The following is a 14,119-nucleotide window of genomic DNA, read 5'->3' as shown; positions in this document are numbered from 1 at the left end:
GTTCTGGCAGCAACTGTTTTCCCGGGAGGTCTCCCACTAGCCAAGCCCATACCTGCTTAGTTTCCGTCGTTTGGCAGAGCCAGGGTACATGTAGGTATGGCTGCCAGCATATGGCAATGGCAAAAGAAAACAGGGTAACATCAAGTGGCTTTGGTCACATTAAACTGAACCTTTTCACGTAAATCGTTGACTGACAGCAACAAAAGAATAATCGAGTTGGCTAATCCTTATTTTCTAAGTAAACTGACCGAGTGTTCACATCTGCAACGACTTGAAAAATTAAATAGAAAGTTGTTACCTTCTCTTTCTAGCTGCCTTAACAAGATTCTTTCAACATTACCCTATCTGACCCAAACTTAAATGACCACAATTTTGAACAGTTATGAAAAACACCACCTTCCTGGGTGTTCGGGTAGCGTAGAGGTCTATTCCGTTACCTACCAACATTGGGATCGGCGGGTCGAATCCCTGTGTTACCTCCGGCTTGGTCGGGCGTCCCTACAGACACAACTGGCCACGTCTGTAGGTGGGAAGCCGGATGCGGGTATGTGTCCTGGTCACTGCACTAGCGCCTCCTCTGGTCGGTTGGGGCGCCTGTTCGGGGGGGACTGGGGGAAATGGCATGATCTTCCCACACGCTACATCCCCCTGGTGAAACTCCTCACTGTCAGGTGAAAAGAAGCGGTTGGTGACTCCACATGTATGGGAGGAGGCATGTGGTAGTCTGCAGCCCTCCTCAGATCGGCAGAGGGGGTGGAGCAGCGACCGGGACGGCTCGGAGAGCAGGGTGATTGGCCAGGTACACTTGGGGAGAAAAGGGGGGGGGATAATAACCCCCCCCCCAAAAAAAACAGAAACAAACATTTTTTTCTTTTGTCCCATTCTACAGCCCTAAATGTTGGCTTTGATCACAAGGAAAAACAAGACTTCTAACGGTCAAATCAGGTCATATTCCAATCCAGAACCAACATGTGAGCATGCTGCAGACCTTACGTTTCATCTGCACGTTTTGTTTTCTTGTCACAAACAGGTTACAATCACCCTTTAAAAGAATGTTTAATAAATCATCTGAGACGGATGGTAAAACCATGAAAGAAACCATAAACTCAGAGTAAATCTAAAAGCGGGGCTTAAAGAAGCATGATGAGATTAAGCAGCTATGCTAAGTGCTGAAGGTGGATGGTGAGATGGCGCCACGGCTGATGGGTTTGTCCTGACAGGCTGTCAGACCACGCGAGCCGCAGACCGTTCAACGACCAATCAGAGAGGGCCATCACTGGAAACCGAATCCACACCGTTCCGGCTCTCTGAGCGTCTCCCAGCCCCCACTGCTGCTAAGAGGAACGTTGTCACGTGGCTGCTTCGCAGCTCCAGTCCTACGCAGCACAACTGCCCTCCAGCGGAAAAACAAAGAAGTGAGTGGCTGGGTCATGTAGGCTGCATAGACATCCGTCCATCCTTCCATCCATTATCCAAACCGCTTACCCTGCTCTCAGGGTCGTTGGGATACTGGTCGTTGGGATACTATCCCAGCAGTCATTGGGCGGCAGGCAGGGAGACACCCTGGACAGGCCGCCAGGCCATCACAGGGCCAGGAAAAAAGTCAAAGAGGTCAAAACCCCAGCAACACATGCAGTATATAGAACAACCTTACTCATTCAGGGTCATGACCCTGATGAAGGCCACAAGCCGAAACACGTTGGTCTAACATAAAGTTGTTCTATATACTACAAGTGCTGCTGGAGCTCCGACCTCCCAGACTTCCCTCCCTTCTCAGAAGTAAATGAAGTTATGCTAGAAACCCCTACTCTAATTCTACCATGATATGCGGTACCAACTGACTTTAAAACTAAATACAAACTTTGAATTCTTACACGACTACCAACTGACTTAAAACCATTAAGTCATTTAGTTCAAATTCATTCAGCGGCAACTTCATTATTAATTGTGCAATACTGCCACCTTGTGTCATATTTATCCAGAGCCCATTGCTCACTCTGGTATTACTGAGTCAAGAGATCTGGCATTCAGTAACAGATGAGAAATGTTGAAGATGCTGATATATTTAAAAAAACAAAACAAAACATTAAACACTTCGAGCCAACAGGCTGAAGACTCATGAGTGACTCCGCTCTCCAGCGTTCTGCAGAGAACACAACATCGCCGACACAGCGGAATGTTTCCGCCACCTGGTGGAAAACAGGCATCGTCACCAGAGGACCCTCATCATCTGCTGTAAGTGGTGTGGAGCCCAGTCACATCATTAGATGTAAGAGAGTCTGATAATGTCCTCCGAGGTTTTAAGAGGTACAAAGATAACTTCATAAATACAGTAGGACTTGGCAATCATTCAGTATCATCACTCATCGTCTTTCCAACGGTATTGTGGAATGAAATTTTGACATTGACATATTGTGATAAGAAATTTTGTTGTCTAATCTGTTCCCTGAAATAATCACAAATTGAGGTGTGAAATAATTGAGGGAGCATTATTTGAAGACTAGTTTCCATCCAGCCATTATCCACACCGCTTATCCTGCTCTCAGGGTCGCGGGAATGCTGGTGCCTATCCCAGCAGTCATTGGGCGGCAGGCAGGGAGACACCCTGGACAGGCTGCCAGGCCATCACAGCAGTGGCGGTCAGCCAGTACAGGGTGCTGGGGCAATGCCCCCTTCAAATACCGAGATGGAAATCTACTTAAACATGTTAAATATAATTTAGTTTTTCAGTCTGTGAGCGTCTGTCAGCAGCATTAAATATTGGTTCAAATGGTGTTTGGTTGATTTCTGTCTGAATACATATACTTCCTGGCTGAGGGGCACCAGCCAAACGACACCTTATGTAAGCCCTCAAACTTGTGGTGAGCAGGTGACCTGAGGCTGCTGTCTGATTGGTTACTTCAGATTTTCCAAAGGGCGCAGTTCTGTGCGCCCCAGACATGCCCACTGTTATTGGCAGTGAATTGGTATTGTTTTAATATTTTCTGATCTAATGTGACTGGACAATTCTCACGGCTGTCAATCATATTCACACCCACCACCACGCCTCGTCTTGGCTGTCAATCTTCCACCGTCTACGAACCCTGATAAAATCTATACACTACATTGTCCTTCTTAATAACTCTGTGACTGTGTGGACATTAAAGCAGCTGTCAGGTGTGCTGCGCCAAGGTCAATTGCGCCCCCCCCCAAACATTTTTAGCATGAGCCGCCACTGCATCACAGGGCTATTTGAAGACTAGTTTTGGTTTGATATACTTAACATCACTAAATTACATTTCTAAACAGTTAAATACGATGAACCTCAGCTGGATACGTTAACATGGAATTTTTGCATTTTTAATACAACAGAAGACACTGTCATTGTACACACATACAACGAAATTCAACCCATAACCCATCCTAGCTGTGTAGCTAGGAGAAGCGGGCAGCTGCAGCACCCGGGGACCAACTCCGGTTTTTCTTTCCATTGCCTTGCTCAGGGGCACAGGCAGGAGTATTAACCCTAACATGCATGTCTACATGATGGTGGGAGGAAACCGGAGCACCCGGAGGAAACCCACACAAACACGGGGAGAACATGCAAACTTCACACAGTAGGGACCTGGGACGGCCTGGGGTTCGAACCCAGGACCTTCTTGCTGTGAGGCTGCAGTGCTAACCACAGGGCCACTGTGCCGCCCAATATTTACCTATATATGCAAGATATATTGTGAAATATTCCTATGATTATTGTGTAAGTTGGTCACATGCGTAAAAAACAATACTGAATGTGGCCGCCCACACCGAGACAGACTGATCCCAACCAACCACAACAGACACACGTGCACACAGACACAAACACCGATTAAAGAGACATACTGGTCCCAACCAACCACTCTACCTTTCCTGTTTGTACTAGTAATACAGAACAACGCTCAACCCATAACATCTTATCTCTGAGAACTTTTCTAAGAAGAGAAAGAGCCAGAGTACAGCTGATCAGGGCTGGAGCCTCCCGGTCGAAGGGTTGGTTGATGTGCTCGTCTGACCAAATTCTCTTAGGTCGGACAAGAAGTGGTGTTACCTTTATAAGGAGAAAAGCAACACACATCAGTAGCCTTCCAGGACTCATCTGTTATTTGTGGTGGTGGGAGGGGCAGACTACCTGTGAGAGCACCTCCGTTTCCACAACGTGGAACTTGCCCAGCAGCCTAACGGAGACTGGGCACTGTATTGGTTTTGGAGCGTCTGCAGTATAAAGCTCCACACGTTTCTCGTCATGATTCCGCTCACCTCCTGTCCGTGTGGAAAGAACTGAAGATTAATGCGGTACTGGAATTGTGCTCTTTCTTTTTGGAGACCCGCTACGGCTTGTTTGACTTAGGCACTCTATTTCGTTTTGGAGATTTTTAAAATGTTTAATGACTTTTAAAACTGCTATGGTGTTCTGCTCAGCCTTCACACCATCCATCCATCCCTTATCCAAACCGCTTATCCTGCTCTCAGGGTCGCGGGGATGCTGGAGCCTATCCCAGCAGTCATTGAGTGGCAAGCGGGGAGACACCCTGGAGGAAACCCACGCAGACATGGGGAGAATATGCAAACTCCACACAGAGGACGACCCGGGACGACCCCCGAGGTTGGACTACCCCAGGGCTCGAACCCAGGACCGTCCTGCCGTGAGGCGACTGCGCTAACCACTGCGCCGCCTTTACAGCAGTTTGAGCTTATTGAGGATCAGAGACGTAACCGGTCAGCGCCGGGCCCCAGTGCACGACCGTCAACCAGACCTGACATGACGTCAATCCAGTAGAGAACGAAAGACGTGAAAGCAACGCAGCTTTAAAAGCAGCAACAGCCAAACGCTCTGCCCAGCTGACGCCTAAATGAAACGATGACCCGGGAAACAGACCGCCCTGCCATAGCAGAGGAGTCTTAACAGCAAGGTTAGGCTAGTGACAGACTAACCTACTTAACACCAGGTGTTTCATAACAGATGAAAACATAACGTGTGACAGCGTACCTGCATAGAGACAACATTCTTCACTGAGAAACACAAAACACAGGTGTGCAGGTTGATTATTAATCAAATGAATAATAAATAAGTTGTAATTACATCATGGGGGGCCGGGCTTTTCGCTGTGTGCAGTCTCGACCCTTGACCAGCTAGCTCTTGAGTGGGTTTCGCTAAGCAGTAGCAAGCATGTCCATAACTACATGCATGTCCATAACTACACGCATGTCCATAACTACATGCATGTCCATAACTACACGCATGTCCATAACTACACGCATGTCCAGCACGCATGTCCATAACTACATGCATGTCCATAACTACACGCATGTCCAGCACGCATGTCCATAACTACATGCATGTCCATAACTATGTAAACCAAATCTCACAAGTTATAAAACCCAAACAGGCACCATGAGAGACAACATCTACTGGTTTCCCAAACGGAGCAGGACGGTTTATGAGTTTGCGTTGGCCTGCATGTATGAAGGAGTGCACGCATGGAGGTCATTACCACGTCCATTAGCAGGAGATCAGAGAAATCAATACTTCAACACTCCCTGGTGGAGGTTTTCTATCTGCCAGCTGTGGCTGTCTGGGCCTCTTACAGTCTGAGGACTCGGATACCAGCCGAAGCCTTTCGGCGTCCAAATGTGTCCGAAGAGAAGCAGGATACGGTTTCCAGTACGCCAAGAAGGAAACGATGTAATGCGTCACCTTCGTTTCACCACAGACTCTGTCGTGGTGTGTCTTAAATGAGCTTTTAATGTCCTCATTTATTATCTTATATTTTGAAATAACCCATTTCATGTTTTTACTGGAAAATGATTCTCTTCTTCTGTGGTTTATCTTGTTAACGAACACGCATGTAAATTCTTACTCTTCACTTAGCAAAGATTTTTCTCAAATCCTACATGGTCTCTATGGGATACACACACACACACACACACACACACATATATATATGTATATATACATATACATATACACACACATATACATAAGTGTAATTTTAAGAACTACAGTAAATGAAGGAATAAATAAGCACGGGTTGTGTTGGACGGGGACAAACTTAACAACTCAAAGACCACCAGCTAAAGTAACAAACCCTGTTGGTGTGAAGTGTCCTACCTCAGTTTATTTAAATAGGATTATCTGTGGATTTGTGTCAGTAGTCTGTCCGCTGGCTGTAAAAGGAGACCGTCCATCATGTCGTGCTAAAGTACGATACATTACATTCATTAAGAGGCAATTAAAAGACATCTCAACCTTTTCTAGTTCTGGTAACAGATAGCTGCTTTAATTCCTCTGAGTGCCCCACCACCATGGAGGAGAGAGAGAGACAGACAGACAGACAGACAGAGACAAGAGAGGGAGAGAGACACACACAGAGATAGAGAGAGAGCGAGATAGAGAGAGAGACACACACACACACACACACAGCGAGAGAAACAGACAAACAGAGAGAGATAGAGAGCGAGATAGAGAGACACACAGACACAGACACACACACACACACATAGACAGACAGACAGACAGACAGACAGACAGACAGACAGAGAGAGCGAGAGACAGACAGACAGCGAGACAGGCAGAGAGAGAGACAGGCAGAGAGACAGATACAGACAGAGAGAGACAGTCAGATAGACAGAGAGAAAGACAGACAGATAGAGAAAGGCAGAGAGACAGACCAACAGAGAAACAGAGAGACAGACAGATTCAAGAATGTTTCCGTGTCTTTCCCTCACACATACTTATTTGCTGTCATATGTTTTCTACTTAATGTTTAGCTTTTCAACATTTAACACTTGCTTTGGTTATATGGACAGTGTTACACCATGCCAATAAAGCCACCTGAATTTGAGAGACAGAGAGACAGACAAACAGAGAGACGGGCAGAGAGAGAGACAGACAGACAGAGAGAGACAGAGAGCGGCAGAGACAGACAGACAGACAGCTAGACAGAGAGAAAGGCACCGAGAGAGAGACAGACAGATAGACAGAGATGATGAGAGACAGGCACAGAGCGAGACAGACAGAGAGATAGACAGAAACAAACAGAGAGAAAGAAAGACAGATAGAGACAGAGAGGCAGAGAGACGGGCAGAGAGAGAGACAGACAGAGAGACAGAGAGCGGCACAGACAGACAGACGGCTAGACAGAGATGATGAGAGACAGGCACGGAGACAGACAGATAGATAGACAGACAGGCAGACAGAGAGATAGACAGAAACAAAGAGAGAAAGAGAGACAGAGAGACAGGCAGACAGATAGACAGAGACAAGCAGAAAGAGACAGAGACAGACAGACAGCAAGAGAGACAGAGAGAGACGGAGAGACAGGCAGAGAGACAGACAGACAGACAGGCAGAGAGAGACAGACAGACAGACAGACAGGCAGAGAGACAGACAGACAGAGAGAGAGACAGAGAGAGACGGAGAGACAGGCAGAGAGACAGACAGACAGACAGACAGGCAGGCAGAGAGAGACAGACAGACAGACAGACAGACAGGCAGAGAGACAGACAGACAGACAGACAGGCAGAGAGACAGACAGACAGAGAGAGAGACAGACAGACAGAGCCAGAGAGAGAGAGAGATGCTTTGGCAATATGTACACAAATGTATGTCATGCCAATAAAGCACGTATTGAATTGAATTGAGAGAGAGAGAGACACACACACAGACAGAGAGAGAGAGACAGACAGACAGACAGACAGACAGACAGACAGAGAGAGAGAGAGAGAGAGAGAGAGAGAGAGAGAGAGACAGACAGACAGACAGAGAGAGAGAGAGATGCTTTGGCAATATGTACACAAATGTATGTCATGCCAATAAAGCACGTATTGAATTGAATTGAGAGAGAGACACACACACAGACAGAGAGAGAGAGACAGACAGACAGACAGAGAGAGAGAGAGAGAGACAGACAGACAGACAGACAGACAGAGAGAGAGAGAGCCCTCCAGTCTTCTACACCTTTTCAAAAAGCATGGATAAACAGGAGACCAGCATGTGAGTTCAGGCTCCATAGAGAGATGTGTGGAGTCCGGTCTGAACCCGCCCGTCCGGTCCAGATAGTGAAGGTGTTGTTAAAGACAACCTCCCCGTCCAACCACACACTTTAAATAATGATGAGTTTGATTCTGGCTCTGCATACCCGCTGACCCAATTGCAGCACTAATTACAGAATTGCGGCTGATCAAGATACCAGAGTAGAGGATACCAGCGAGTACCGGCGGATCTCAGCGAGCTACCCTTCAATAGAGGAGCTGAGGCTTCTGGAGAAAACCAACACCGCCTGTAAAACACAACACCGCCCCGTGAGAATCCAATAGCCAGACTTAAAGAAAAGCTTAAATCGGTCATTGTCCAGGACAGTCTCTAATCTGGTCTCTTGTCTGCTGGGTGCTGCAGATGACTTTCTGTGGTTTGTGAGTGACTCAACTCCACTGCTTATACAGGGTCACACACTGGTTCAACAACTTCTCGCTTCATTACAGACCAAAAGAGTTCACACTGAAAATGTGTTTTAACACTTAAAATAATGTGAAAGTCAGTCTAGTCTTCCATTTTGGGCAGCACGTTTCCCCAGTGGTTAGCACTGTGGCCTCAAGGGCAAGAAGGTCGAGCCGCGGGCCGTCCCAGGTCCTTTCTGTGTGGAGTTTGCATGTTCTCCCCGTGTCTGCGTGGGTTCCCTCCAGGTGCTCCGGTTTCCTCCCACCACCAAACAGACATGGATGTTACGGTTAATATGCCTTCCTGTCTGTGCCTCTGAGCAAGGCAGTAGAAAGTAGAACTGGAGTTGGTCCCCCGGGTATTGCAGCTGCCCACTGCTCCTATACAATAGGATGGGTTACATGCAGAGGATCAATTTCCCCACAGGGATCAATAAAGTATTAAAAAAAAATACTGTAGGGCATCCAAGGGGCGTGGCGGTCTATTCTGTTGCCTACCAACACGGGGATCACCGGTTCAAATCCCCGTGTTTGGTCAGGCGTCTCTACAGACACAACTGGCCGTATCTGCAGGTGGGAAGCCGGATGTGGGTATGCGTCCTGGTCGCTGCACTAGCGCCTCCTCTGGTGGGTCGGGACGCCTGTTCAGGGGGGAGGAGGAACTGGGGGGGAATAGCATGATCCTCCCACGCGCTACGTCCCCCTGTTGAAACTCCCCACCGTCAGGTGAAAAGAAGCGGCTGGCGACTCCACGTGTATCGGACGGGACATGTGGTAGTCTGCTGCCCTGCCCAGATCAGCAGAGGGGGTGGAGCAGAGACTGGGATGTCTCGGAAGAGTGGGGTAATTGGCCAAGTGCAATTGGGGAGAAAAGGCGGGGGGGGGGGGGGTCCAAAAAAAACAACCCAAAACAGATGGCACCAACAGGAAGCTTATTCCAAGGGGAACTAGACTCATATGTACCTGCAGGTGACCTGTGGCCTACCTCTGGCACACAACAACACATATTTCTGAATAATAAATCAGTAAATTAAATGTAGTGGGCATGACCAGGGGTAAAATCTGAGAATGGGCTTTAACAATAGATCATTTAGATCCAAGAAGGCACAGCAAAAACATAAAACAAGGAGTGGTCAGCAAAAACTGTCAGAATTAACAGGACAGCTAAAACACGGCCTTCCTCATCCTCACCCATTTGACTTTAATTTGGGTCAAAACAGAACACCAAGAGACCGTTACTGGATAACCAAAACTGATTGCTTAAAGTTTAAATTAAGAAAGAAGGAATTTTTTTTAAATCATTAGTTTTGCTTCAAAATGAGGGACAAAATGTGCAACACAATGTAAAGTGAGACGTCTCCCCCTCCACTTCCCACCTTGCAACCTCTCTTATGAGCTCCACGGATGGGCGACGTGGTACCCGAGGCCTTCACGGGCCGCTGGCTGAGCTTTACAGTGAAGGGGGGTGGCGGCGGGCCAGCCACGGCGACACACAACACCGTCTTTAGAAAACAGTGGAACTCGTCTGTCTACAACCTCCTGGGAACAGCCGCCGCTCACGCCCGCCTTCCAAGTCAGCGCTCCCGGGTGGAAAACAACAGCAGCCGAGCCTGCGTGCCGGGGAAATCTATCCATGTCTGTGACAACAACATCATCATCTGAACAGACCCTGTTAGTCCTCAGAACAGCCGCTAAGCCTGAGCCACGCGCCACGCGCTCCCTCCTATCAATAGCACCAGTGTGTTGTTGTGGCTAGCCCGGCCCTCACGCCTTTGTCAACGTGGTGTCTGTATCTCAAATAAGACACTGACACTGCACACAGCCTGACTGACAAGCCTGAAACGCTTCACACACAGGTTTAAAACGGAGGAACGACAACTGAGTTAAACCAGACAAAAAAAAGAACGGGCACAACCCGGCCATTTTAAACACCGAATGGGAAGGAAAGCGTAGAATGGTCTGAGCCAAGTTGGACCAAGGGGAAAAAAGGAGGAAAAAGTTTGTGTGAGATTTTAAGGGGCCAGGTAAATCCTTACGGAGCGGTCTGTCCTTCCCATCTAGATGGGCAAATAAGCCACTGACCTAGATGATTAAAATAAAACTTGAGCCAGTACCCGAGCGTGAGAACAGGCCGGCCAGAGGACGTGACGAGACTACACGAAGAAGCACAGACACAGCCCACAACGCTCACCCTGTCCTGGCACTACCTTAATCAAAATCCACTTCAGGGTCAGAAATACTTTTATTTTGAAGGGACAAATATACGATCCTGATGAAAAAGAGCTTTAAATCGCACCTTAAAAGCGACACTATTTAGCTTTAGCTCTACATTTATTTAGTAGATCCTGAGGTATCCATCTCTACCTCCAGTCCTCCTTTACCGACACATCCCACGGAGTCATATGTTGATGCTGCTGACAAAGAGACGTGGGGGTGTCCCGTTGACTCCAATGAGAAACTTTTGCTGTCATTTATGAATATTAATGACATACGGGTTAAATAATGGTTTAGGCCGGATTAGGTTTAGGTAGTGGTTAATTCCCCCGTGTCTCACACAGATGCCTAAGGGTACCTTCCACATCATATATCAACAGTGTCACTATACAAAGTCATAGGATGAGAATAGGCACCCTTACTTACACCACACTAAAACCACACACCCCAAAATAGTTTTCTGTACAAACCAGTAAGTCGTTCTTGGTGAAAAACAGCCTTAAACTCCATCTATAAATCATCTTTTAGCTGAAGTCTTCTCCTGGTCTCTCATTCCCGCTTGATGCCACCGCCTCGCTTCCTTTCTCTTACCTGTACTTCATTCCTGTCTGGTAGGAGACGCACTCCTCCAGGACCAAGCCGTTCATCTTCAGGAAGTCCTCCATGTTCTTGACCTGAGCGGCGACCCTCTGCTCGCGCAGCCTCTGCAGCTCGGCATGGTCAGTGGCGCGTGGCTGGTTCAGGCCCTGGTCCGAGTGGTAGCGGCTGATGCCACTGCGGATGCTCTCGCTGTATGGCATGGACAGCATCTTCCCGCCGCTGGTGCTGCTGCTCTTTCGCAGGACGCTGCCCGGCACGGCCGGCTTGGGGATCTGCAGGTTGTCGGGAGGACAGTAACTGGACTGGTGCCGGCCAGGGACTCCCCGGGGACCACCCGCGTACCCGCCCGCAAACATCCACCCCTCCTTCCCCTCCCAACACCGCGAAGAGCAGAGTTTGAGAGAAGTGGGTCCACCAGCGGAGCGAGGAGGCGGCAGGGAGCAGCCTCCTCCTCCTCCTCTTCCTTAAATAGCACCTGCTCTTGTCCCGTCTCCCGCGTGGGGCAGCGGCAAAGCCATGCATCCTGTAATCAGAGTCGCCCAGCAATAACCCCCCACCCCCCAAACAGGCAGGCAGTGGCAGGGTTACACTTAGAGGGAGCATTCAGGTGACTGGCTGGTGATTAAAGAGTAAGATCGGGGGGGGGGGGGGGGGATCGGGGAGAGGGAGAGAATGAGAGAGAGAAGGGGAAGGGAGGTATTGGCACATGCACTCTGTGCTGAAGGAGGGGGAGGGACTCCCTCCTGATCTGGTTTCTGGTTCGAAGAGGGTACTGGACATTACCCACCATCAGAACTTGACTAGCCAGAACTTGACGGCGACGGCCTGGTTTTGGAGACAGTTCCTCGATCCTAATTTCAGTGCTGCTCAGGAGGTAATACGACAAACCCCAATTCCAATGAAGTTGGGACGTTGTGTAAAACGTAAATAATAACAGAATACAATGATTTGCAAATCCTTTTCGACCTACATTCAATTGAATACACTACAAAGACAAGATATTTAATGTTCAAACTGATAAACTTTTTTTTTTTTGTTGCAAATATCGACTCATTTTGAATGTGATGCCTGCAACACGTTCCAAAGAAGCTGGGACAGGGGCATGTTCACCGCTATGTTACACCACCTTTCCTTTTAACAACACTCAGTAAGCGTTTGGGAACTGAGGACACTACTTGTTGAAGCTTTGTAGGTGGAATTCTTTCCCATTCTTGTTTGATGTACGACTTCAGTTGCTCAACAGTCCGGGGTCTCCGTTGTCGTATTTTGCGCTTCATAATGCGCCACACATGTTCAATGTGAGACAGGTCTGGACTGCAGGCAGGCCAGTCCAGTACCTGCACTCTTTTACTACGAAGCCCCGCTGGTGTAACACGTGCAGAATGTGGCTTGGCATTGTCTTGCTGAAATAAGCAGGGACGTCCCTGAAAAAGATGTTGCTTGGATGGCAGCATATGTTGCTCCAAAACCTGTATGTACCTTTCAGCATTAATGGTCCTTCACAGATGTGCAAGTTACCCATGATGCCATGGGCACTAACACCCCCCCATACCATCACAGATGCTGGCTTTTGGATTTTGCACTGATAACAATCTGGATGGTCCTTTTCCTCTTTAGCCCGGAGGACACGATGTCCATGATTTCCAAAAACAATGTGAAATGTGGACTCGTCAGACCACAGCACACTTGTCCACTTTGCGTCAGTCCATCTCAGATGAGCTCGGCCCAGAGAAGCCGGCGGCGTTTCTGGGTGGTGTTGATATATGGCTTTGGCTTTGCATGGGAGAGTTTTAACTTGCACTTGTAGATGTAGCGACCAACTGTGTTAACTGATGATGGTTTTCCCAAGTGTTCCTGAGTCCATGTGGTAATATCCTTTACACAATGATGTGGGTTTTTAATGCAGTGCCGCCTGAGGGGTCGAAGGTCACGGGCATTCAGTGTTGGTTTTCAGCCTTGCCGCTTACGTGCAGAGATTTCTCCGGATTCTCTGAATCTTTTGATGATATTATGGACTGGAGATGATGACATCCCTAAATTCCTTGCAATTGTATGTTGAGAAACGTTGTTCTTAAACTGTTGGACTATTTGCTCACACAGTTGTTCACAAAGTGGTGAACCTCGCCCCATCCTTGCTTGTGAACGACTGAGCCTTTCGGGGATGCTCCTTTTATACCCAGTCATGACACTCACCTGTTTCCAGTTAACCTGTTCACCTGTGGAATGTTCCAGACAGGTGGTTTTTGAGCATTCCTCAACTTTCCCAGTCTTTTGTTGCCCCTGTCCCAGCTTCTTTGGAACGTGTTGCAGGCATCAAATTCAAAATGAGTGAATATTTGCAAAAAACAATAAAGTTTATCAGTTTGAACATTAAATACTTTGTCTTTGTAGTGTATTCAATTGAATATAGGTGGAAAAGGATTTGCAAATCATCGTATTCTGTTTTTATTCACGTTTTACACAATGTCCCAACTTCATTGGAATTGGGGTTTGTAGATCCAATACTAAGTATTTTGAGGTGGAATGAGCAGCGCTGTCAATCATTACTCATCAAGTAATGTGCATCATCACACCATCACCATTACCCTACAGCTAGCTACAGCCCCCATTTGTAAAGTTAGCGACAAGTTAACCACTGTTCACTGAAAATTGAATCAGTTCATCTGGACACAACATTTATTGACAAACATTTCATCACTCATCGAAGGGCCCAGACACACCAAACCGACTAGTGGTGACGAAGGCCCACTGTTGCGTCGCCTCTCGCCTGCCGTCTGGGCCAAAAAGTAGCACTTGAACACACCGCACGACCTGTTTCATATGCAAATTGCCATGACCATTAACTAGAGTT

General features: G+C 47.7%; 1 protein-coding gene across 5 annotated transcripts in view; it reads right to left on the bottom strand.

The window, feature by feature from the left end:
* Positions 1 to 14,119, bottom strand: part of kcnab2a (potassium voltage-gated channel subfamily A regulatory beta subunit 2a) — a 138,047-nt gene that overhangs the window by 99,749 nt on the left and 24,179 nt on the right. Inside the window, exon 2 of one of the 5 annotated variants that reach the window (XM_056302117.1) lies at positions 11,260 to 11,540. The exons of 2 other annotated variants lie outside the window; for them this stretch is intronic. In XM_056302117.1, coding sequence (XP_056158092.1) covers positions 11,260 to 11,540 — 281 coding nt within the window. Of the gene's footprint in view, positions 1 to 11,259; positions 11,625 to 14,119 lie in introns of those variants that run through there. 2 more of the 5 variants (XM_056302114.1, XM_056302118.1) reach the window with 2 other exon arrangements.

The sequence above is a fragment of the Lampris incognitus genome, chromosome 2 (assembly GCF_029633865.1).
Source record: "Lampris incognitus isolate fLamInc1 chromosome 2, fLamInc1.hap2, whole genome shotgun sequence".
Taxonomy (NCBI): Eukaryota; Metazoa; Chordata; class Actinopteri; order Lampriformes; family Lampridae; genus Lampris; species Lampris incognitus.
This window is presented reverse-complemented; position numbering and strand designations above follow the sequence as displayed.